General features: G+C 42.1%; 1 protein-coding gene across 5 annotated transcripts; it reads right to left on the bottom strand.

Annotated features, from left to right (window-relative positions):
* Window position 1: 1 nt before the first annotated feature.
* nbr1b (NBR1 autophagy cargo receptor b) lies at window positions 2-25,468 on the bottom strand. Of its 5 annotated transcripts, none has more exons than XM_019273954.2 (23): window positions 25,040-25,468; window positions 18,929-18,991; window positions 17,438-17,456; window positions 17,295-17,317; window positions 16,468-16,656; window positions 15,366-15,443; window positions 14,997-15,280; window positions 13,623-13,748; window positions 12,812-13,018; window positions 12,504-12,663; window positions 11,034-11,117; window positions 10,723-10,908; window positions 10,466-10,582; window positions 9,128-9,203; window positions 8,869-8,979; window positions 8,585-8,761; window positions 7,473-7,727; window positions 6,039-6,219; window positions 5,660-5,911; window positions 5,364-5,449; window positions 5,115-5,190; window positions 4,860-4,953; window positions 2-3,981 (listed from the first exon to the last, which is right to left on the bottom strand). In XM_019273954.2, exons 1-23 carry the CDS (start codon window positions 25,139-25,141, stop codon window positions 3,808-3,810), a joined length of 3,120 nt encoding a protein of 1,039 aa, XP_019129499.2. In that variant the 5' UTR covers window positions 25,142-25,468; the 3' UTR covers window positions 2-3,807. The 5 variants fall into 5 exon arrangements, with proteins under 5 accessions (XP_019129499.2, XP_019129498.2, XP_019129500.2 ...); XM_019273953.2 differs by having other exon boundaries at window positions 15,366-15,446; window positions 25,040-25,467; XM_019273955.2 differs by having other exon boundaries at window positions 8,591-8,761; window positions 15,366-15,446; window positions 25,040-25,467.
* Window positions 25,469-26,369: the final 901 nt, after the last annotated feature.

The following is a 26,369-nucleotide window of genomic DNA, read 5'->3' as shown; positions in this document are numbered from 1 at the left end:
ATCCTTCATGAGTGTAGTGACTTTAATTGGAGACAGATTGATTTGTACATCATAACAATGTTCATAAAGTGCAACACAGAAAAAAAGCTTAAACAATCCAGCTTTTCTCTTCCTCCATAATTACTTCACCAGTACTCACACCCCCTTACATGTTAATTTAAAGCAAAATGACATACAGTACAGTACGTGAAACTCTTCACCTTCATCAAGTACACATTTCAGCCAGGGTCCATTTCATCACACGGGAGTCTGGATGGCGGGTATGAAACACTCTTTTCAAAGGGACTGTGGTGACATTCAGTTGAGTGAATGTGATTCAAGATGTACAAGAAACCCTGGAATACATGACACAAGGCTTAGGTGAACTATGGTGGATAACAGCCCCAGGAACTGTGTATATGTAGCAGGAGATGAACTCAGACTGACACCTTCAAAAATATATGTCTCATTGTCAAAGTTCCCATTTTTAAATACTTTTAACACCAAAACATGTTTTAATTATGATTATGTGGGGAAACATTTATCATCACAGCCCCCTTATCATCACGTTAACCTGTAAGTAAGACTGGCTGTGTGAACTCAACAGTGTATAAAACTGTACTCAAACTCATTCGGAGAACTTTGGTTTAGTAAAATGAGCGCTGCTGAGTGGAAGATGTCTAATTAAAATCACCACATATACACAAAGTCCTCTTGGGTCAAGTTTGTCAGCAGTTTAAATATTTGTTTTTTTGGCCGAGCTGCAAAGATGGAAATCGCTCAGTTAAGATATAATCTGACGCCTAAACCTCAAAGGAGCAACTCGACGTTATGGGAAATACACTGCCGACAATTAGACGGCATCAAACAAATACATTTCCCTGAATATCGAACAGTTCCTTTTAACTTCATTGCAGTTTTTATTCGACTTTGCAGCCTGGCCAAAAAAACAAAAACGCAGAGTAAACACCTCTAAACTCTTTTTTTGGACCACAGATTCATGTATTATGTATGCATGACATTAATAATAACCCTACAAGTGCTGTTTTTTAAAATGATTTCTCCAACCCCAAAATCGTTCAAATCCTCTCATTGGCAAACTAAAACACAATCTTCAATCAATCTGGTAACATTTCTTTTTACAAAGGAAAACATTAACACACACACATACAGCAGAGCAAATGTAACCACCACACAATAAGCCTAAAAATACAACATCCACAGCTCTATTTTTTTTTTTTTTTTTTTACATTTCCAAACAGCTTTCAAGCATTCGAAGCAAAAACAATCTTAACTCTTAACTTAAACAAATGAAGTCAACTGTCATTGCTTCCAACTAGCAGGTTCTGTATATATTCGCACATTTGTGTAGTGGAAAAAAAAACACATTTTCACATTGTTACACACTGTTTTTTCCCCCCAGTTTAAGTTTGGAATGACCTTACTGTTACTGTACGTGCTCTTAAAGTGCTCCACCAAAGGAAGTACACGTCCTTCAGGAGTATCAGTCCCCACACCTGACCACTTCGAAGAAGCACACACCAGATGACGAGGAGTGACAAAAGGATGTGGAAACAACTGAGCTTTGCTGAAGGGATTTAACTCAGCTCAGTACTATTTGAAGTCATTAAACTTAACCCATCTAACTCGACTAAATACAGTCACTTTAAGCAGCTGTTTGTCTCGGGCTGAGCTCTGTGTCACGCGTGACGTTCAAAGAACAAAAGAGAAACAGACTAATACCAAACTAGAGTCCTCAGTATGCTTCAAACTACAGTTTAAGGTTGATGTCACACCTGTAGTTTGGTTCATTTGTTCCCGACTAAGGACAAAAAGCAGATTAGAAGGGTTAGGGTTAGGGTTAGAACTTTTTCTGGTCTGTTTCGTGTTCAACCAAAAGCTGTTATTGTGAAGTCATATGGACTGACAGGCGACTCATTTATTGGATTTGATGATGTCATCTTGCATCATTAGCAACTGTCCCAACAACAACAACAACAACAACCAAGTAGAAACAGGATTCATAATTTCATAATACTGTTTACTCTTTCATGAGGAACTCCCGGATGTGCTCAACATGCTGTTTTAAATCCCCAGACTCTCATGCTGAGGTGCATGCATTACAATTAGCCTGGAGCCAGACAGAGACCCTCATTTTTCACTGCCTATAGAAAAAAGCAAACCTAACAGGCGAACACACTGTTTGTTAAAGTTTGTTTAAAACGAACCAAACAAGTCTTATCTTATCTTACAAGATGACAGAACCGAAAAAGAGTCCAACAACTATGACTAAAGAGCAAAGTTAGTTTGAAGCATACTGACCCCTTTAGTCCAGTCCTTTAGACCAGAAGGTTTAGGGAACACAGATTCCTTATTGTAAGAGCCAGCTAACATGTTCAAGACAACAACAAGGTCCAGTGAAGATGCTTAAAAGTAAGGCTGAACATGTGTTAAAGTTCAATATTCGGAAAATATGCTGAATGAATGGTCCCTGTGTCCTGTACGTTTTTAAGTGCAAATAATATCTCCAAATCCAAAGTTTATAAGGGAATGTTTATCTTCTCTCAGTAGTTATATACTCATCTACAGCAGGTTATGCATACAGTACAGTAAGAGGTGTGTGGAAACCCTATATATACTCCAGTGATATGAGCATGAGCAAGTTATAAAACAACAACAATAATAATAAAAATAACAATAATGCAGCCATAAACTAAAATACTTTAACCTAAATGAGCACAGATAATCACTTTGTACTAAGCTCCAAGGCTTGTGATATACTTGCTTTTTACCAACAGCGATGTGTGGATAAGTGGCCCCAGTGCAAGTATATATATATGTATATATATATTCTTATCTAAAGAGGGAGCAGGTCCTCTTCAATGGAGTCCACCATTTTGTTTTCGACAGCAGCCCAGAAGGGACAAACTAAATTCTGCCACTACATAGGACTTTTTAGTTTAATGGCCAGTGTAGTTTCTCCTTCATACTGGAACCGAGTGGGAGAAGTGACAGGTTTGAGTCAGGTTGAGTCCAACACTGGAAAATCCTCATTCAGAACTTTGGGTAACTGGTGACACTCTATGAATCGATCATTCGTTTTTATTCATAGACTTTCATCTTTGTTACTGTGGTTTGTTCAGAGTCTTCCTGTTCATGAGCTACACCAGCAGAATGGAAGAACCATCATGCTCACACAAACACGCAGTTAAAAGCAAGTATATCAGCGCTCTGAGCCACACCGTAACTTCCATGTGGATGTTCAACCTGTGACTGAAGAGCATGCGAACATGTTTTGATTAATCGTGACCGGTGATGTGGATCTCCTCACTTCTGTTCTCAGTGCAGATGTGGATACTTGACATTATCTCGCTGCTTTGTACTTCATCACTGTCTTGGGTGAAAGGGCAAAGCAGGAAGGTGCTATGTGTAGCATTTCAGCGCTAACAAATCACAATGTTGGTACATTTGCTGTTACTGGATCAATGCCATCTTTGCAGGCTGCAGTGAGGCTCGTGGGATATGTGGTCTTCATTTTTAGAATGCCAAATGCTACACATAGCACCTTTGACACTATAGGAACATGTGTCTTTCTTCATCTCTCCTTGCTGCCTTGCCACTATCAAAGCCGGAGCTGAAAGTAACACGACAGACAGACAGTGGGAAAGTGTTATCCCAGAAAGCTTGATGAAATGTCTCCTTGTGTGGTCATAGAGAAGATTGATCTCCATCCAATCAGAGCAGATGCTCCTCTTTTTTCCTTTTAATTTATTGTGTTTCATCTCCTTCTCCCCCCCCTCCCTCCTACACTCCTTCCTCTCTCGCTCGTCAGTAGCGTGTAGAGTACCAGTCATTGTCGGTCATCTGAACGAGCTCGTTGACCACATCCAGCAGGTTGTAGTTGTATTTGTTCAGCAGCCGCTGGTTCAGTGGCCGGTCCCCGAAGCCCATCTCCACTAGAACGGCCATCATGGTGTCCTGGGTGGATGCATCCACTGGAGGCTGCACAGGAACAAGAAATTATCAATCCAATAAAACTTGTACAGATTATAGACAACCAAAATGCCAAATGACCATTCACATAAGCCCTCCCCTGGACAGCAACTGTCCAATCATAGCAGCCATAACTATGGCTTTGGATTTAGTTACATGTTGATGGTTGACCGCCGGCCAACACAAAACACCTACTGTATTGAATTCTACTGGAAATTATACTGGCGGGCCAAATCAAACTTTAAAGCATGCTAACTTTGGCCCGCAGGCGCTACTTTGGGCAGCCCTGCTGTATACAAAGAGCTTAGACGGTTGTGTCTTTCTAAATCAGAAATATAAATGAAACATGTGAATGTTGCTTTACTGCAAGCTGCAAATGTTAGCATGACTGGCTAGCTGGCTTACTACCAAGTTTAGCAACACATGCCACACATCCAGTTGTGTAGAAGGAGCTACAGTACATCTGCAGAAACAAACACTCTTAACATTTTGATTAATAATCTCACAATAAAAGCGGGTTTGATTGATATTCCACAAGTACACTTAAAAATACACAATTTAGGAACATGTATAAAAACTGATATATCTTTTTATGCAGATGAATCCTTTGTATTTCTTTCTATTTACCAGAGTTTAGGCAAACGTTAGCAGCGCTGTTCTGTTCTACTGAATTTAAAGATGTTTACTCCAGCAGATAATTTGCCACAGTACCCCTAAAAAATATTGAAGCATCTCCTTGTCATAGGACAGATAAACAGATATTATCCATAATTTAAAGTTTAGATCTGAATTGATCGACATACTCTGGGACATCCCAAGTGTTGAACTAAACAGATGTAAGACACAAGCTATGAAATTAGACTGAATATGAACTAATATAAACTGACCTGTGCGGGGCCTTGTCCTGTGAACAGAGCTTTGTAGGCAGAAGCAGCAACTGACAGAGCCCCTTTGACCAAGCCACTGGTGATGCCAGGGTGCCTGAGAAGGCACAATATAGAGGTTAGGTTCAAAATGGAAACAGGTCAATTGAATGGCAAAGTTCAACTTTGGTGAACTTTGACACCATTTAACATCAGCGAGCCATACAGAAAATGCTGACTTTGAAGAGAAAGCAGTGTGTGTGTGTGTGTGTGAGAGACCTGGGGTCCTCAGGGTTGTCCTCCTCTGTGTCTTCAGTAGCTTTAGTATCTGTCTGAGTCTGCTCAGGACCAGAGGCTGTGGAACAACAGCATTATCTTCAACTCCAAAATAAAACTGTATTCACATCTAAATTTATATCGCTCAACGTCTATGAAATCTATTGCAGTATCACATGAATTAGAAGAACCCGTGCAGAGCTGCCAGCGTGGCATGCTATTTAATTTGCAGCAATATAGCAACGTGCTCACCATCTTCAGTTTGGTACAGTTCAGAGCCCTCTGTGCCTTCCCTGGCAACAGCAGCGTCAACATCTGCTTCTCCACTGCTTTCTGGACTGTACAACATCGAGAGCAAGATGGTAAAGAAAGGAAGTGATGAATTTGCATTAACAGAGATCAGAAAAACATAAAACATACTTCGAAAACAGAGGACAAAAGAAATGAAGGCAGGTCTCTAATACTAGCCTGTTTTAAATAAAGGCCTGCAGTTGAGAATGTTCAGTACGTCCACACCGCTGTGTCTGTGTCCCACCCTTCATACTGACCTGGGTGTGACGATGGCTTTAGGCGGTGCCACCACCTCGGGCGTCAGCGGCTCATCGTCCAGCGTCTGAGACGTGCAGAGCATGTCGTTGGCGCTGCTTGTGCCCGACACCCCCGTCCCTGGAGCCGCCACAGCTTCGTCTGCCTCACCCAGCTCACCGTCAGGGGTGGAGCCTCCCGAGTGGTCATGAGACGGGGTTTCTGTGTCTGTTGGGCTCTTGGCTGGGATGTCACCCGGCTGGGACAGAGCAGAGCTGCGATGGGAGAATGAAAGGGAGGAAATAAATCAAATATATTCTTGCCTGTTCGTTGTATGTGTAACTATTTTTTAATTTCCATGACAACACAAACTGAACAGCGACTGCTGCTGAAGTCACGTACCTGTACATGGATTCCCCCAGCGGCCGACTGGTGTCAAAGCAGTCAGGGAGGATGATGATGTAATCCTCTGAGGAGGTGGAGGAGGAGCGACTCCTCGTCCCTTCTCTCTTCTCCTCTCCCTCGTTCTCCTTGACCTCCTCTGGGTTCTTCTCTCTCTCCATGTGGGACTCCTCACCTTCGCCTGTGATGGTGATCAAGAAAGCTGATTCACAGACAGATACAGATATATATTCTCCACCACAATTCACCAGCAGGTAAACTTTTAAAACTTTTTGAACTCTATGGACAAGATTATAGTTTTAATTTGTTGTCCTTCAACTGCTCATTTTCAACCTTTAGTGATCTACAGAGCTGACACTGCCTGGACTAGAAGCTCAGAGTGTCGGTGTTTAACATTACGACTGTCACAAGCTCTCAGTGCATTAGTCCTTCAGTACCCCTGTAAATCAGGGATGTCCAAAGTACGGCCCAGGGACCAATAACAGCCAAGGATTTGGACTTATTTCTTGATAAATATAGTTTTGTCTAACTCCAGCACCTCTGTACAATGTCTATGACTACATCCCAGGTTGGTCCATGAACACAGATTTTGGTTTGGGTTGGTTTCATTAATGAGAGGTGTCGGGAGGTGTATGGACAAAGTTGTTTCTTTTCTGCTCTCCAGCTTTGTACTTGAACGCACCGACATGAGCTAGATATCAATCCGATCACTTTCAGAAAGGAAATGTACACGTTTTCCAAAAAACTGCTCATTTTAAAGTCAAGAGCAATACCAGTTTAATCAGGAGGTCAGGAAACTCAAGTGTCTCATTGTTGGCTTTATGTCTGACAGCTCTTCAGTTCATTGTTACTTTGTCATAAATGGGACTAAAACTGGATAAGAAGTAACTTGAAATTGGACCAACTCAGCTGAACTAGGCTTTATTGATGAAACAACCTGAGGTCAGCTTCACGTGGACAACTAAAGGTTGTGCATATTCAGAAAAGATACCAGAGTCTCCAGCTTCATCTGTCTCAGTCAGAATCAATAGGACTGATTAGTTTTACAACATGTTGAGTTGGACAACAAGTCAAAGTTCTTTTCCATGTCTTCCCATTTTTATTGATTCTGGAGTCATTACTGCAAATGGACTAAATATTATCAGAGATGGAAAAAGCCTCCTGCTCTTCAGTCCCTCAGTGATCTGTGTGAATGTTCTATAAGTCAGGGATGTCAATTATGTTTGTCTGCGTGATTCCAACCAGCAGGCTCATGCAACAAACCATGTCATTGTTTTGTGAGTCATAAGACTCAAGTCTTAGCTATGAAGCACCAACAAGTCAACAAGTCCTCTGGGATGAGAGGTGAAATCTATAACCTAGCCAGTTGCCTCTTCTCTCTAAGAACTGTTGTTACGATCTAGGGTCAAACGCAGTCTCAACCGCTCAAGTCACCTGTGGCTGTGGATCTGGTCGGAGCATGGAGCGGGGTGGGTGCTGAGCTGGGGCCGGGTCCTGGGGTCAAGGCCACAGACAGGGGGGCAGGCAGGGAGGCTTTCAGCGGGGGAGGGAGGGAAGCTTTCAGCGTAGCCGGTGGTTTCAGGGCATTTTTAGAGCTGCTGGGGCTGCTGTCGGGACTCTCCTCTGATTTCAACGTTTTACTCTTCACACAAGAGGAGGAGGAGCCGCCCTGAGCAGCCAGACGCACCACTGAGAGCAAACAGCAAGTCCACGGTTAGAGACTGCATGGTCACACTTTTCTCTTATAACCACATGCAAACATGCAGACAGCATGCAAACATAGAGTTTGACTAGCCCAGTGAGCTGGATTTGATTGTACCTGGATATTTTAGTCATTCATAAAACTCATTATGGGAACAAGATGACAGGTAACGCATTAAGAGGTCAAAACAAACCATGGTGATCCATCAGAGTCATGTGCCTCAGCACTTATCAACTCCTATTAATGAATGCTGACATGATTTTATGACTAATGCATTACAATAACGTCAACCTCTACGCTGCTAGGAACTTGCAACAAAATTAAGACATGGCAAACAGAGCATGATGTCTGTCTCCGAGGGTAAATATCCTGTTATAATAACATCAGCATGCCTTTTTTTTTTTTTACCGCGGCTACACTGTGCTCAGACTTCGAGATGACACAATAGTTTTACCACACCCAAAACTGATCAAGAATCAGTAAGAGAATAAATGTATATATAAAGACCAATAAATATTAAAGTCCCATCACTATTCAAAGAGGATTGTGCAGGATTTATTTCTCACTCAAATACTCAAACACTGCACAGCAGTTCATAATACTCAGACACAGGATTTTAGAACTCTGGAAAGTCATCACCTGGGAAAAGATCAGCAGACATACAGTGTTCCAAGATAATCTACCTGCTATGATTCTAGCAAACTGTCTGTCGCACTCACAAATACTCATTCTGTGTCTGTCTGAGGTCCAAACAAACGTCTCAATGCATTTCCCCGCATAGATCTATGTGGACATATAGTTTTGGGACAGGACAGCTTCAGACCTGTAACCCCTGCTGACTGACCTTTACCTGTTCCTGGGCGGGGCCCTCTCAGAGGGGCGTGGTCAGGGGCCTCCTCCAGGGTCATTGAGCGAATCACAGTCTCACAAACAAACTGAGTCCCGCTGATGTCGTCCTCCCCTTCTTCCTGAGCCGGGACTCCTCCACCCTCTGCTCCAGGTCCAGTACCATGAGGGACATCTGAGGACCAGTAACAGGTAGACAGACCAGAGACCTCATGTGTGCACTATAGGGGGCGGGGTCACAATATTGATTTTATATCAAATATATGAAGGAAACTCAAATACCCATGATGCTGTTGATGACTTCAGTCTCTTCCTGGATGAGACCCAAAGAGGGGCTGCCCTTGTCCTGCAGGTGGCCGTCTTGAGGCAGAGGGGACATACACGGAGTCATGTCTACATGGAGAGAAGACATTTACTGAACTCAGGTCAGTTTATCATTGAGTCACTGACCAGGTGTGTTGTAAATATATCAGACGTGTGCATGGTTAATAGAAAACAGCAGCATCACTCTATTCCTGACCACCATAGGAAGTCTTCTTACCAGCAGGGGTGTTGTTTGGGACACTCTCCAATTCTTGGACGATGTTGATGTCCAACAGCTCAAAGGACAGGAGATCCTGGGAGATGAACAACAACAGACTGCATTATGGGAAAAGTTTAAACCATCCTAGCGATTAAAAGCCAGGTTATCCTGTTTAAAACTGTGTGGGACACCATAATTAAATCGATAAAACGTAAGAAATAAGAAAGAGACTCAACGTGACTCAGATAAATTTATCACGTTGGCTTACTGCTGATACCGTGTTCACCACTTCCATACATGATATAAAAGTTGAATGACATCCACAAATATCTGAATAAAAATAAATGTTTATAAGTTAAAAACAGCTAATGTCATTGTATAGACCATTTCTATAGTCGATGAAGGTGTAGCAGATCATGTTTTGATTGACAGCTCACTCATGAGTAATGTGCTGCTGCAGCAAAACATAAAAAAACAAAAATAAAAAATCAGTTTAAGTGTACGCTATACCTTGAATATTTTTACCACTTTACTTTGTCGTCACAGTCATTTTCCGACAGTGAGCGAAGCTGTTATCTACATTCTCTTCAAAGCCACCTGACCAGACTTCTTTAACGAAAACATTTTACCACAATATTTTCACTCTCTCACACAGTGAAGTGAGGATTCTATCAGCCAAACCAGATTGTTGGAACAGTGGAAAGACTAACCAATACGTTTTGATGAGTGTTATTGTTTTTATTGTTTCTGTCGTATTTGAATGGTGTGTTTTATGATGAGTTCACATGGCAACTAAGCTTAGTTTGCCAAAAGAGAGAAACTGTAGGTGTACAGTTGGATTTTTCAGTTTATGAAGGAAAACAGGCGTAAGGACATTGCCTTTCTTGACAGTTCATGAGTTCATGTATTACACTATATATATGTAGCGAAGTCGGTTTCTTTCGGCTCTGGCTGGTTTTAAGGGCAGATTGAGTGAGAGCAGAGAAGTTTTTGTTTTGTGGGAGAGAATTGTGAATAATTCTTTGATTGCTGGGATGACATATCACCCAACCGTGAGCACTTTTCTTTTTTGGTACTTTAAGTATATTTTGCTGTGAATATGTTATGTGTGTTACACTTTAGAAATTCATTTGCCCAAGCTTAAAAAGCATATTAGTGTACGATCATCCTCGTCAGGTCACACACAGAGGGTTTTATACATTTTACATTTTGGAATTTTTTGGGAAAAAAGTCCTGGTGTCAGATCAGTTTAGGTATCGGCGGACTGGTTAGATCAGTGCGTCCCTACAAATGTGAAATAACACACTTAGCTGCAGTGCAGCCTGTATGCAGTGTGTGACGACTGCAGACTCTTACCTGTGCAGTGAGCAGGTCAACTGAGGGGATGAAGTACTCTTCTTGGTCCACTGACATTAACGGTTGCTCCCTAGAAGCTGCACAGGCTTTTCCATCCTTTGCCACAGGGTTCTTACCCTGCAGATGAGATCAGATCATTTACATATGCACACACACACCTCTGCAGTATCTCCACGTGTGCGCCTAGTTCATTTATTCACCATGTCATTTTTAACACTCTCATTTCTATCACTTATGTTTTCACTCATTTGTTCTACCTGCGGTGTGACACAGGGTGACACTAGTATCCCATCAGCCATCATAGGCGCTGGGGCCAGAGGATCGACCACGATACTGCACCAGACCCTGGGTCCAAACTGCTCTCCAGCGTGAGCCAGACGCCAGTGGGAGGTGTAAGAGCCCTCCACAGTGGGAGCACACAGCGCTACGCTCACTATGCCAACCTGGACGCACAAAGAGAACCATCAAGAAAGCATTGACTTACTGTACGACACAGTGCAGATAATAATATGATTTAGTGCTACAAAGAAAAAACAAGAAGGTACTTTTGTAAAGATTACCGTCTCACCTGTCCTGGGTGCAGGAAGGGAACAGACACTTCTCTCCAACGGTCCCCGGAGCCCACCGCCAGGTTTCCCCACATGAACTTCAGCTGCAGGGAAAAAACAAGGCTACGTATGATGCACACTTACCACACTTGGTTTGAAAAGAATCTGCTCGCCCTTTGTTTCCCTCATAGTTTACCTCACCCCTTTTTTGTTTGTATAATTTGTATAATTTATTTTACCAAGTACATTTTGTTTTATGTTACTTCCCTTTCCCTGCACAAGCTGGGTCGTAACATAAATGTGGTCTCATCCGGGATGGGATTAAGAAGGTGGCCACCCATCATCAGCTAGAATGAATATGGAGCAGGGAACCACACACCTAGCTCTGCATACACAACACATGCTAAAGCTTCTTCTAACATGTTGTTTATTAACTCATAAAACTGTTTTATAGTCTTTTTAGTCAATTTGGTCAAATGTTTTCACGCAGACATAAGGCATTGGTGTATGTGTTCACTGAGACTGTCTACATGACTGCCTCCACAAAGTGAAGATAAACTGAAACTATTAAAAACTAAATGGAAAACAATTATTTCCAGCAGTTGTTTTCAATGAAAAAGCATCAAAGAGTATAAAGACGTCTTGAGTTTTGGTCTTTTTACTACAGGCAACCTGACTGCCCTGACAGGGTAGAGATAGAGCTACAGTCGGATGATAATACATGTCAGTTCTTGCATTTCTTGGATCCCTACTCCCACTTCCTTCACTCAAATCCTTAAAAAATCCAGTGGTTAAACATTCTTTAAAAATTTGGGCACAATTTAGGAAATATTTTGGATTTCCTGAGCCCTATTGCATTGAACCATCTTTTTAAACCATCCTGCCAGGATTCTGTTTTTTAGGAATGGCACAGGAAGGGTATTATGCGCTTTAAAGACCTCTTCATAGGCAACAGCTTGGCGTCTTCTGAGCAGCTAAGTGAAGTGTGAAGTCTTCCTAGGTCAAACTTTTTCAGATATCTTCAAGCAAGGCATTTTGTTCTTCAAATCAACAGTTCTGACCATTGTTTATAGAGTCCTCTCTGTAAATCCACTTTAAAAAAATATTAAAAATTCAGCTCTTTATAACATGGTGTTGGATCGCATCCACGCTGGCTTAGAACAGCATGGGAGGAAGACTTGGTCTCTCTTTATCAGAAGACACTTGGTGGCGCACAGGGCTCATATTTCAAAAGCAAAACTATTCTCTATGTACCCTGATATTAGCCCACATTGTATCAAATGCTGTTTTGCTGAGGAAATATTTGGATGTTTGTACATAATTTAGTCCATTCACGCTCTGCAGATGATAACCCTACTCCATTGTAAAATCATTGTTTTCCTCTAATGGCACACTCAGGTGAAAAAGACACCTGAAGCTTTCCATGAAATCACAACTGGGCTCCCAAGAGGATAAAACCTTTTTTATTTCAATGAACTGGAGTTTTTTACCTTTGTATCAGCGCTCCAGCTGATTGTTCCAGTGTTCCTCATCTTCCAGTACTTGATAAATTTGGTCCCGGGACGCAGTCGGGTCCCATCAGGAAGGTTCTCGTCTAGAAATGCAGCAGTCATGGCTGGAACCACCAGGGGACAGGGTCGCTTCGGACGCCTGGGCGAGACATAATATTTATTTATTTATGTTTCATCAGTTGTTGTTAAAGGAATCTATATATGGAACGTGCAACTGGTAAACAGTGTTGTCAGTTGTACCCTAAACCCTGTCAGATGAACTCAAGCAGAAATGTATATTTTCTTACTCAGGACTGTTGTGCTGGGTGGCTCGAGGTTGAAGAAGAACAGGGGAGGAGCTTCCATCTCTGTGGGAGGAGCTCCACTGTATGCCCCGCCTCTCCATCCTCAACTGTTTACGGATTTCTTTGACCTCAGCCTTCAATAGGCGCTTCTCTGCTTTCAGTCGCTGCTTCTCCGCCTTCCGGAAACTGCGGTCACCTCGTCTGTAGAACCTGAAAGAAAGCAACCATGCAAAAAGTCAAAACAACAATCACCACATGGTGGTTGGTTGCGGTATAGGTCTTAATCTCTGCCCCTTTCATGTAAGCAGATTGTCAAAACAGAAAAATTAAAAAAGTCACATAAATTGTTCCCAAAGATGGTCTCTGTTGTTTTAGGTAGTTCTCATCATGCTGAGGTTTGTTCAATTTATTTATGATAGATCAGATGTATGGATAGGAAGATAGTCAACAAGGCAATTTATTCCCCACAATCAGTCACAATTACACAATAACAGTTAGCACTACTGGCTTACAGTCTGGTTGTAGTTCTGTAACCAGGTACATTTACTCATGTACTATACTTTAGTACAAGTTTACTGATACTTTTATATACTTATATAATAACATTTTATATCTCTTTAGTTCTTACTGAATATGTTAATGATGTATCTTTATTAAAACTGAGGGTCTTGGTGTCAAAACACAGATAATTCAACATCTGCTGAAAAGTAAGTTTGGGCTTTTGTTAAATATTTCAGAGCAATGCCTACAAACATAGACAATATTTCATATTAAACAAATTCTAAAATATGGGAGCAGTCTTAAAGTAACAAACCTGCTGTGGTCCGGGGCAGGAGATCCGTGCTCTGGGATGGACAGAGGAGTTCTGGCTCTCACCAGGTTGTGACTGGGATCATGAGAGAAACTGCAGGGCTCGCACAGAGTACAGGCGGTGCACACACTGAGGACGGGAAACGAAACCGAAATGAAAGAAAGATGGAGTGAGAGAGAGAGAGAAGGGGGGGAGACAAAAGGGAAATTACATCCTGATTAATGGTGATCATGAATTTCTAAATCTACATCGGCCCATACAAACTAAGACCTTTCTTTTCAGTTTCTTAAAGGAGAAGGTTGATATAGAGCTTATGTCCGGGCATTATGAGAGGAAATGCCTCTGATTATTTCTAGGTGTTGGCCAGTAATACTGCATGTGAGGAAAAAATCCTTCAGTGTCTCCAGAGGGAGCTGTGTGAAGTCTGATAAATGTCCTCAAGTGATATCACTACAGTGGAAAATTCTAGCACTTTTTAAGCACATTCAAGGTACCAAAACCAAATATTCCTGGGCCCTTGAGCAATTTCAATATGATTCTAAAGTTATTTACTGATGATGTGACACTTCTCTACTGTCTGAACAGTTAAATTAGAGTTAAAGTGGTTAAGTCTACAGAAGAGGAGAGGAGAGGGTAGACGTCTCACAGAAAAAGGACATATACAATGATTTTTAAATGAAGACAGACATAATGTTGGATAGCTGTGGTGGGCTGTTATTTATACTAACATCAACTTTGACTGACACTAGATGTTTCATATTAAAAGCCTGTGAGGTACTGTGGCCTTTGAGCTGCTGGAAGGCTTTTAATGTGAAACATTTTTGCAGTTTAAATGACTTTTTAATGTGGAAACGCCAAAAAAAGTTGGTGTAAAAGTTGTATGTATGTAGACATCGCATCTATGTGCACAATGAATGAGGAATAGTTCCTCAACAGTAAAGCCTGTGACGGTCGCTGTGACTCCACTGATCACACAAACAAAACATATCTGCCATTTCTGACAAAAACAACAAACACGGAAAATATCAGAGGTTGTATTTTCCCCAATCGTGGTACGTTTCTAATCATCAAGAAGCATGCAATACTGTGCATGTTACTGTAGACTGCCAAGAAAAATATCCCAGAACTTTTGATCACATTTTGTTTGTTTGCATTGTTTGAGCTTTGAGTGGTGTTCTCTTCTTCTACAATGGTTTAATGGCACCCAACAGGAGAATTAGCAATACATCTCCACAAACAAACTCCTAAAATTCATATATACACTATCTGTTACATATAGATGCAAGCCTGACAATTGACAGCAGCTGAACAGCAGTCAAAAAAATGGCAGAGTAGAAATCTGTGTGACTATTTAGTGAATGAAAAGACAACACATACCTGCACTGGTAGCCTCCTCCGGTGGTCTGCCCCCTGCAGGAGGAGCAGGGAGGAGTGGAAGAGGTTGGAGCTCCAGGCAGAGTGGAGGAGGAGACCTCAGGTACCTGCTGGGCCTCAGCACCTCCTACTGCCTCCCCTCTACCTCCCCCTCCTCCTCCTGCTCCTCCTCCTCCTCCTCCTCCACCTCCTCCGCCTCCTCCCCCCAGGGGCTTGTGGATGCAGCACTGTCCAGAGAACTCCCGGCAGATCTTCTCCACCGCCTCGCGAACCACCTGGTCCTTAAACTGGAAGGATAAAAAGGAAGTAATCTCAGTCAGTCCGTCAAAACAGCAAAACTCCTCCATGTGACCTCCACCAGGCTGTTCTTACCTTCTCCATGTAGGAGGTGAACCAGGCGGGAGGAGTCTTGTCTTCTTCTTTGGTTCCCTTTATTTCTTTCATGATGACCTGCTTTACGGAGAGAGAGAAGTCAAACCGGCCGATTTACATCTTCATCATCATTGTTGTAAATAACAGAAATAATAATCACGTGACTCCACTGGCTCTCTGTGGCTCTGACAAAAACCAATAAGAAAAAGAATAATGCTCATTCTTGAACATTTTTATTCATCACTGATGTTATTCCTACATTCTCCAGTTGTAAAAATGTGTGGCCGTTACACACTGACACAGTGAAAAGGTTTTATCATCATCACCCTCCTCATCATCATCGTTTTGCTTTGATTTCCATGTGGCTTCATATCCCACCAGGATTCAGCTTTTCACCCGCCAGACTTTGTCAACTGTCAACTTTTTGTTCAGATTTGGTCAGATTTCCTCAGTTTATTTACCATGAGTAAATATGCTGTGTAGTTAAATTGTTACTATTTTGTGTGTTTGAACAATGTGAAGTCTGCACAGGGTGTTTTATTTTGAAAATCAACAGCCACGTATTCTCTGTGGATCAGAATTGCTTCTCGTTTGATATTGCAATTTCTACTTTTCTAACACTACACCATGGAGAAAAACTAACCAATCGGCTCTCCGGAAAAGTTTCAATGTTTACATTAATGTGAAATAAAGATCAGAACCACGTTAGTGGTGTACTGCCTAGTCTCATATCCCCGACAGTGATTAAGGCTGAATTTATACGTGGTATTTTATCTACTTTTTTTTACTCCCTTTGATCACTTGTGGTTTTATTCATTAAACTATTTGTCTACTGAAAGTGTCATAATGATATGATATTATTTTCGCATATATAACCTAGATAAATCAGTTACATCAGTTACCAATCAAGGGCGTAATTAAACACTACTAATTTAAGGGGGTGAATGAATTTATGAACCTTGTAACAACAACAGTACTGGAGTACAGTGGTGAAATGTATCATTTTCAAAATATGTTAAAATCTCATCAGCAGCAGCAGAAATACTGTGGCAGAGAAATGGGCAAAGATATGAGAGGCTGTGTGTGTGTTTCGTGGTCTTACCATGCCCTGTTCTGGGACTGCAGCCTGGACTTTGCGGCTGACCACCTGGGCCAGAGCCGGGCAGTGCTGTGGGGGTCTGAAGCCCCTCTTGGGCTCTGTTCCACTGGCTTTGGTGGTGGCAACCCTCGCCGGCTGGCCCCGAGTCTCGTACACGTTCATGTGCAGTCTGTTCCCCTGCCTCGCTGCACTCTGGGGAAACGAGTAAACGGGTTAGTCTCACTTGCTCTTTATTTCTGCATCAATTTCTCAAACAAGCTGCGGCTTTCTTCTGATAACAACAACAATACTTTGCGAGAGTTTTCCTCTCTGACAACTGCCAACAGAGCAAACTAAGAGAATCTGTCCTACTAAAACCAATCCGGGAGAATCCAGTATGACCAAGGTAAACTTTTTTTAAGGTGCACAGGAGTTAAGTTTGGGTCTGAGCAAAGGCAACACGTTTTTATCTGTCCAGTCACCTGTGCTGCAACCAAACCGCCTCAACCCAACCTGAAACTCTGTTGGGACCTGTCAGGTTTGAGTCAGGTAGCAGGACTCTTCTTTGATATGTCTGCTTCCACGGTGATTCAAACCCAAAAGTGAATGGATGACTCATTTCACCTCTCTGAATAATGCAGATTAAGTCTCACACGTGGCATTAAAACATTACGACAGTCATATTTTAAAGAGGCAATGTGAGCAAGCAGAGCTCAAATCTGCTGTACTGCAGGGTGCAAAATAAACCTAGCCAGTGAATGTTCAGATTTTTACCAGCCACTCAAAAGATGACCACTGTTTCTGTGCTCTGGTGTACAACATTTCTTTACTTCTGCTTCAATTCAACTCACCTTCAATGCCTCCTCATACTCCACTGGAATGAAAGCAGAAACATTCATTATTAAAATAACATTAATATGTGACACACTCCAAATCTGAGAGATTCTTCTGGTTTTAGCAAACTGTCTTATGTCTTATGACCATGTTTGCTTACCTTGGCTGTTGATGGACACCTGGAAGAAGAAGAAAGAGGACGACCTTTAATGTTTGTTCATGGCGATATTCAGCTTGTGAAAACAGTGGAGCCGGAGGAGCTTTGTCTGGTCTGAGAAAATAAACCTGATGACGTTGCTGTGATGTCATCGAGGTTTTTCTTAGCCTGGGCGTGTAAACTACAAAATATTTAAGAGATGTGTGGGTGTGGACCTTGAAAGACATTTACCAGGCAGGGAGGGTTTACAGAGAGACGCCTCTGAGTTGCATTAGGGTATTAAATTATTACAAGAAACTAGAAACAACATTTTAAATAACCACACAAGATGCATGAATACTCACTGTCACTGCAGTCAACAGCTTGCACCTATTGGCTAGAGTGGATATTCTAACTCAACATATCTGTAACTAGATTTTGACAGCCTACATGTCTAGAATTAAAACTGCCCCACGTCTCTCAATAAAGGAGCAGAATCACGTGACTTACTCCAGCCAATCAGCAAATGTCAGGCTATGGCCTTTAATGGATCCCACTCTAACCCCAACCCTAATATTTTTTACACTCTGTCATGTTCGTGATCTGTTGAAATAAGTGTCATAAGGTCTGTAAGACATATGTCTGACTGTTCATTTGGAAATAAATGTTCCATTTTTTTTACCCTAGGTGGGCAAGTGACTGTATATGGTAACTTCTTTGACTTTGCAGCCTAAAATTGACACTTAAAAATAAAAAAGTCAAAAAAGAGAAAACATCTTCTTATATCCACCAATTTTAAATTTCCAAGTATTTCAATGAGTGCCCTATAAAGGGTTAATTCCAGGCAGTCAAATGTAACTAATAAATGTTAAAACGACTTGCCATATTAGTGACAGATACTAGTGATGGCTTGAGTTGGGGCCTCTGGAGTTCACTCATACAGATCAGATCAAACAGGTTGGTTGTTTACAGACAACAATTAGCCTAACGATACCTGGTAATTCAATATCAGTATATAATATGCTCACTGTGTTAGGTCATGGATCCAGAAGGGGCGGGGGCTGAAGAAGTATGACAGCTGACCAATCAACCTCAACTTATTAAGACATCGGAAACACTCAGGTTCAGGCATAGCTATTAGACTCATATATAACAGAAAGGTTTGTTTAACCGGAAATTAATACATCCAAACACACGTCAAATGTCCCTCTGATGTGTCTCTGCCTCTGCTGCACCAATTCTGACATTTTTTTCCGATCCGGCCATTATGGCACGAACAGACCTAGTTTTAGTCACGTTACATGTTATGTTTGATAAATGAATTCCTTCACACAAGCTGCCACCTGAGTACAACAAAGAAATTAACTCTGCAGACCTTTAGTCTGCCATGGGCTCATTTCATATGTCCAGTCTGGATTATTCAGATGAATAGCAAGAATCACATACTAACAAGAAATGGTGACATTGATTTGAGGTGATATAAAACATAAAAAACACAGACAGACAGTCTCTCACCTCCTCGTTCTCCTCATCGAAATACGTCAGCTGGAGACTGCACAGGCCAAACGAGCGCTTCACCTACACACACACACACACACACACACACACACACACACACACACACACACACACACACAGAAAGATCAGATAAGGACAGAATGATGCGTCAGCTGATGAGAGACATAAACTCAGTGATCTCAATGTCAGCCCGAACAGTCATTTGAATTAGGATGAACTCAGTGACTGAGATGTGTGTGTGTGTATGTGGCAGGGGTTGCTAAGGGCCTCAGTGAGCACTGTTTGTCTCCGTCTGTGTGTGTGTGTGAGAAAAGGTGACCTCTGAGAAGACTCTGTGGCTCGTGTTCGTCCTTGCTCAGCCAGCAGGACGCTGTGCTCAGGGAGCAGCTCACAGCTTCACACTCCTGCTGCATCTTTACTGGCTGACAGCTGGAAGCTTTATCCGGCTCCCCGTTTCTTTTAATTATGCTTCGACACGAACTAATAAGTGCTGCGCGTTATCGTTCGGCGATCTATGCCCGGATGAGAAGCAGATAACGGTAAACGAGTACACCAAAGCCGCTTGCATCTCTCTCGCTGGTAAAACAACAACTCAAAGTGAATCTGTGACTCAGCAGCACTCAACACAAATGAACTCTCCCAGGCTGCTGTGGCCGAGAGAGATGGGCCATAAATCCAAAAGGTGCACGGCTCAGTGCCCATATTTCACCTTCTGTCTTGACACTGATTAAAAAACAGCTCTCCTGCTCTTTTGCCCTGACAGTTTCTAGATCAGTGCTACACTGCTCCACTGCAGAGGCTCGGCAAACAGAACGTAACATGATATCAACAGCACGGGTCTCCACCTGCTTTGGATACGAGTCCTGGGAAAAAAAATCTGGGCGACATCCAATGCAAATTGCGTGTACTTTCGTGATTGGTCAAGCAGATGTCACAAGAAATATATCTGCCGTCTGAGCTGCTGAGCAGCAACCTCTGTGGCTGTGAAGTGCCAAAAACAGCAGTTCCTCAAAGGTCCACTTGAGGCTGGCTGCAGAACGAGTCAGCCTCCATAAGTCCACATGTTCAAATGTCCAACTTCACAGCAGAAATAAACGTGCTTACAGCTTAGCACAAAAAACAGTTTTGGTCTCTATAGCTACTTTCCCCATTCATGACAACTGTACTGAGGGTGAATTTTTATATAACTCACCTGTTCACATTATATTAAGGCTTAAAGTTATGCATAACTAACAGCTTGGCCCCTTTTATTGACAGGTGGCTTGTCGGGCTTCATTCGGCCCACCTCATGTCCACTGATGATGATTTTTAGATTATTTGAGATCTGGCGCTTCAGAACCCCGTGGGTGATGTCACACATCCATTCTTTATACGGTCACTGGTCTAGATTGCCAAGATTGCGACTGCAAGAGCCACCACACTCTGAGTCATGGATACGACGTCCATGTTTTTTATACAGTCTATGGTCACGCAATGATCTCCTGTTGCTAGTTTAGGCTGAGCTGCTGTGAAGAAACACACAGTTATTCCGGTCTGTTATCGCTCTTCCTTAAGTATAACATGAGACATCCATAAACTATGTCACTTCAGTCAGTTTACTAAGGGGTCCCTCAAGGGAACCAGCGTCAACAGGTTAACCAGACCTGGTGAAACACAAACTAAACCCTATGACAAAACGTTACAAAACAGTAAAAATGGTAAAGGTAAAAACCTTGTGGTTTATTTATCTGTGCACACTTACTGCTATTGGTTGGTTTCCATTTCATTTTTTTTCTCTAGACCCCCCCTCAGGTGTACCAATCAGCACTGAGAGAATCAGACAACAGCTGGGTGACAGCTCAACAACAGTCCATCTGCCTGAACTGTGACTCTGTGGTGACTCATCAGCCGCATGGTTGTGAACAACAGCCACAGACTCAGATAGAGTCTGTTGTCCACAGACAACAAGCACTCCTCTGACTGCATGATCATGGTTAGGGATGTACATATATATAACTTCTCTATATAGTAGACAACATGTGGCAACCAAGCAGGGACAGGAATCAGGAACCAGAACTTGTAGGTTCTTTTCATCGACGCCGGCTTGTTTTTCTGACAGTTGCACATTGTTTAAAGACGTCAAAGTCATGACTACAAGAAGGAGTCATAGTGAAGAAGAAGAAATGGTCCAAGGCATGGCTTCATTTCACAAAGACAGATGACAACAGTGCCAATAAATGTGTGCCAAATTATCATTTCAAGTATGAAACACCAGCAATCTGCTGAAACATCCACACAGAGCTTTAACGCAACCGAGGGTAACAAAAATGTTATAATAATGTTAAAACCATGGAGATAATAAAATAGTAAATGGTAAAAGGGATCACTGCAAAAAATGTTTATATTTTTTACATATATACATGTTGTATAAGAATATTGCCCAATATATCCATATTACACACAAAGGTCCAGTATCTGTCTCTAATAAGCGGTAGCAGTAGTTCTTGTTATGAATCAAATTGAATCCATTCCCAACCATACAGCAAAACTTTACAAAGTGAGCTCAGTTTAAATATCACATGTATTCAAGAGGTGCAACACTGGTCATAAAACATGCATACCCCCCCAAAAAAATCACGCTTTCATTGAAATATCCAAGAAATATAAGATTATCCAAACAATTATTGACATGATTTCACATGTATTATATTGACATATAGATTTGTTCTGTTTTAGTCATTTTTTGGGACAAATTTTCCGAATGAAAACTGACAGATAGCCATGTATGACAGTTTGGGGGCGTTGGTTACTGATGATCAATTGAAGCCTTTTAGCAGAGTTTCAGGAGCAGGACCACACCTTAACCGTGCCACTCCCAACATTCCTCGAAACACCCTGGTAGCCCTTTCGTCCTCTTTAGCTCTCGTATTCCTGCACCCATGCCCATCCCATTTCTTTCAATGATTTCTCCTCTCCACAGGATTCTGAGGGGGGTCCATTGTGCCCGGGTGCTACAGTGGATTCCCCACCGAAGCTTGCCCACAATGCAACAGGCCGAAGAAGTTCACACTTCACTCACAATCGCAATCTTACCTTGCTGATGCTGTGGTCCATGCTAGTGAAGTCTTGCAAACACCCTCATGAACAGGTGGTATTCATCAAGATTGTTTTATCTTGTGCAATTAAGACAGTTTATAAGATATTAATGACGGCTGTGTTCCATTCAGATGAGTCAGTTCTGCTGTTGTGCATGCCGCCTCACTGACATGACTTACATTTCAGTGATGGCATCACTTCCACCTGTGTTTTTCCTGTCATGGCAAGTCTGAGAAAGACCTGTTGAGCTTCAATGAGCTGCTGTCATATGGGGACATATTTAGGAGGGCTGACTGACAATCTGTGAGGAAAATACACACAATAATAATAATATATTTAAGTACTATTCACTATTCACTTGACAGTAGCCTTTTGTGTTAAAGTACTTTGAATCACAAACACGGTTAGATTATTTGCTGCAGTTTCTTCCACAAACCATAGTTTACCAAAGTATCTCCGCAATCTTTGAAGCCTCTTCTAACGATCAGATAAAAAAATTGTCTGTCCACTGCAACGCCAACTTAGTGTTGTGGTGTGTATACACAGGTATGTACAAGTTACAGGCACATCTGGGCAGGGGGATTTATTGTATACACTCAGCTGTCTTTACATAACACACAAGCTTCATGGAGGGGTGTTAAATACACATGCATTAACACAGTCGTACAATTGGGCATTAATGCATTAAAGAACTGTTAATAACATAACTGTTAGCAGTTAATGCATCAGTGCTGTTAACCTAAGTAGAATTTTTAATGGAGGACCAGCACATGTAGTGGAGTATTGTTTTGGTGTGCTGTTACAGGAGAGAACAGGGTCGGTTGTCACATTCATTAGATCTCGCTCCCTTAAGGTCGCTGTTCAAAAACGAGGTCACCTACAGAGTCATTTCAGGAGTTTCACTTGACATTTAGGTGTCCAAACTGGTAATACTGAATACGAACAAGGCAAATAAGAGCGAATGAATACAAGGTTATACTGAGAATAGGAAATGATGAGGTCATTGTTTCTTAACTTTCCAGCAATTTATTTATCAAACTAGTTATCTAGCAATTTTGTGTGACGACGCTGCTAACTCTGCGCCACCATCTGCCCAGCTGTAATGCTGCATGTCCTGCAGACAGAGCTGAGAGTATTCTCATAATTAATGATACTACTATTAAAATGTTTGAAGAAAGAGAAATGGGACTTCAACCAAGCAGGAAACCTCCGTGGTTCACCAAAAACCACAGCTTCCTGAGCGGCTGCTTGAAACAGGCTGCAGAAGTGAGTCAGCCTCCATAAGTCCCCATGTTAAAGTGTCCAACCTCACAGCAGAAATAAACATGTTTACAGCCTGGTACAAAAAAGGTTTTGGTCTCTATAGCTAATTTCCCCGTTCATGACGACTTTAGTGAGGGTGATTTTTTTTTCAACTCACCTGTTCAAATTATATTAAGGCTTAAAGTTATGCATAAACCGCAATAAGTTCCACTGAAAATCCATGTCTTTGCTCATTTTCAGACTAGCCGGGAGGCAAAAGAGGCAGTACAGCCAACGTGGCAGCCAGTGCTGCTTATCTCCAGCTTCAAACAGGCGCTTCAGAAACCTATGGGTGACGTCACTAATGCTCTGTCCATTCTTTATACTGTCAACATGTGGTAGTTAGCTCAGTTGCAAGCAAAAAATCCCAGTCGGGATGATTGTCACATTCTCTTCTGGGGTTGGTTGTCTTTGTATTGTTTATATTGTCATATATTTACGTCCTCTTAAAGGTCCAGTGTGAAAAATTTAGGGAACTCTAGAAACAGACTAAAACTTTGATATCTACAGCCATGTTTCTACCATAGCCCAGCACGGACAAAATAAACAGTGGCTCTAGACAGGGTCATTTGTGTTTTTCACTTCTCCCTCACACCAGGAAGAAGAGGTTGCGACAAGGAGGTTGCAATCAGCCACTACACTACTAGATACTACTAAATCCTACATGCCGGTCCTTCAATGCAAAAGATGTGTTAGGTTGTTGCATTTCAATGGAATTAAACATTTTAGAAGATCTTGTGAATGGATTACAGAATATGGCAGAAATAGTAATATAGTAATTGTAATATTCATAACTATGTTTTAATTCGGGTAGAATTACCGAAAAATAAGCGTTGTTATGTCTTTGTTTCCTTTGAATGAGCTCTTTATATCTACAGAGGAAGCTGGTCCCCTTCTGCAGAGTCCACCATGTTGAATTGCAATGTTTCTACAGTAGCCCAGAATGGACAAACCAGTTGTAGTTTATCCTATCCAAGCTTGGATAGGGAGCAGTGTTAAGTTGTTTTGCTGTCTGTCTTTAACGCTAGATCCCACTAAATCCTACACACTGGACCTTTAAGTTCATTTTCTGGATAACCTCCAATTCTTTATAGCAACCCCACAGCGAGGATGGATGTCACAAGGGCACGTAGACGTATTTGACAAGAGAGTCAGCTCGCTCCATTCCTGTCTGACACTCCAGGCTTTGATTACACGTTGAAAGGGGATCTATTCAGGATACAGTTTCTGAAATAAAGAGGGGGGCAACCAGCCCCGTCCTCCCCTCCCTTTACCTCAGGTGTAGACACCACAGCTACCTGCAGACCATTTCAAATGGAGGCCGTGTGCTCCAAACTGCTCAGACCAGTTATGCTGAGCTGGTAAACAGTGTTTCCATGACGACAAAGCACTATAATAATCGTGTAAGGACTGCAGTGTGTCCTCCCTCTGTTATCTCTGCGCTGCCAGTCACATCTTCACAGCTTTAAACGTCTCAGTTACATCATGGGAATGCTAAAGTGTGTCAATAGCGTCTCTCGACCAGCGTGCCTGAAGCTGGCAGGCTATTCCCTGAAGGGTTAATGCAACACTCCGATCGTCGGCACATCAATGTCATCAATCACAATCACCAGCGTGAGAGCGGCATCGAGGCGGCAGCACCTGCGGGCTGACCGTGCGCTGTGGACGGTGTTGTCTGAGAGCGGGCCCGGTGCTCCCCACCACCACCTCCTCTCTATCTATCTCTCTTACCATGGCCTCCATCGACTCCCAGCTCTTGGTCTCGGATCCCGACAGGAGGAAATTTTTGGAATTTCCCCTGAAATTCACCTTCAGGTTGATGTAGAAGTCCATGGCGTCGTCCGTCCGCGCTCCTAGCGCATATTACACACGACGGACACGGAGCGTTTTCCCCGAGCAGCTGTGGCTATTCGGGTTAATCTCGTCAATTCGCTCCACTGTGACTTATCCGACGGGGGATGAGGCGTATTTTGTGTTTACATCAGCGTACAGGACACGCCCACCCTGCACCATGTGTCCGGAAACGATGAGCTCTGCTTCCGCTTGTGCGGAAAAACAGAAGTGCGGCAGGGTGCGGCGCGGAGACTGACCGCGAGAGGGCGCCAGAGCGCCACACTGTCCTGATACCAGGGGGCGGGGCCAGAAGAGTTATTGATTTTTTCTTTATTCTTAAGACATATCAGGATGTAATCAGCTGTTTTGTAAATGAATGGCTCATGAATTTTGAATATTTTCAGAATAAACTGAAAGCAAAGGTTTGGAGTGATTATGTTATGCTTCTACTTGAATACACTTTGAATTGTTGGGTCACTGTAAGCAATATTTTAAAGGTCTATATGGAAAGTACAAAGATATGCAGGTTAATCTGTGATTCTAAATTGCACGTTGGTGTGAATGAGTGAGCGTGAATGGTAATGTGTCGGACTCGGACTTGTGATGAACTTGTCCATGGTGTACCCAGCTTCTTAATGTCCCCTGCAACCCTGATAAGGATAAGGAGTTATGGAAAATAGATGAATGAATAAATTGAGATCGCTTGAGTTTAAACTGGGATGTATGTGGCCCATGAATGAGAATGAGCATGACACTTCGGATTAAAAATTACTGCATAAAACAAGTGTTCAAAAAACAGTGGGCGACAAATTAAAGGACAAAACAACATAACGTGTCTTAGTAAGGTGTTGAGCCACCACGTGCTGCCAGAAGAGCTTCAGCATAGCAATATCGCATGGGATGGAGTGCTGTTATACTGAATATCAGCACGGCTATGATTCAGTCGTAAGCCATAATAGAGCCACACATCTAGCATGGATAAAAAAGGTGCCAGTAGGACTGACTGCAGGGTGTAATGCTGGATAATAACTCAGGGTGTATTTATTTCCATCATAAAGGTTTATTTCTGTCAGTTAAATTGTTAAATAAAATTCTAAATAATACAACTTCAGCTGAGAAACACACAGAACTTCTCTATAACATTAAATATTCATTACTGGATAAAAATGTCATTTATGTCATTTATCATTTATAGTGCATTGTGTGGGTGTGATCTGATTGCATTGAC

This window comes from Larimichthys crocea, chromosome XII (genome assembly GCF_000972845.2).
Source record: "Larimichthys crocea isolate SSNF chromosome XII, L_crocea_2.0, whole genome shotgun sequence".
In the NCBI taxonomy this organism is placed as follows: domain Eukaryota; kingdom Metazoa; phylum Chordata; class Actinopteri; family Sciaenidae; genus Larimichthys; species Larimichthys crocea.
Note: the sequence above shows the minus strand (reverse complement) of the source record. Positions and strands in the feature narration are given on the sequence as shown.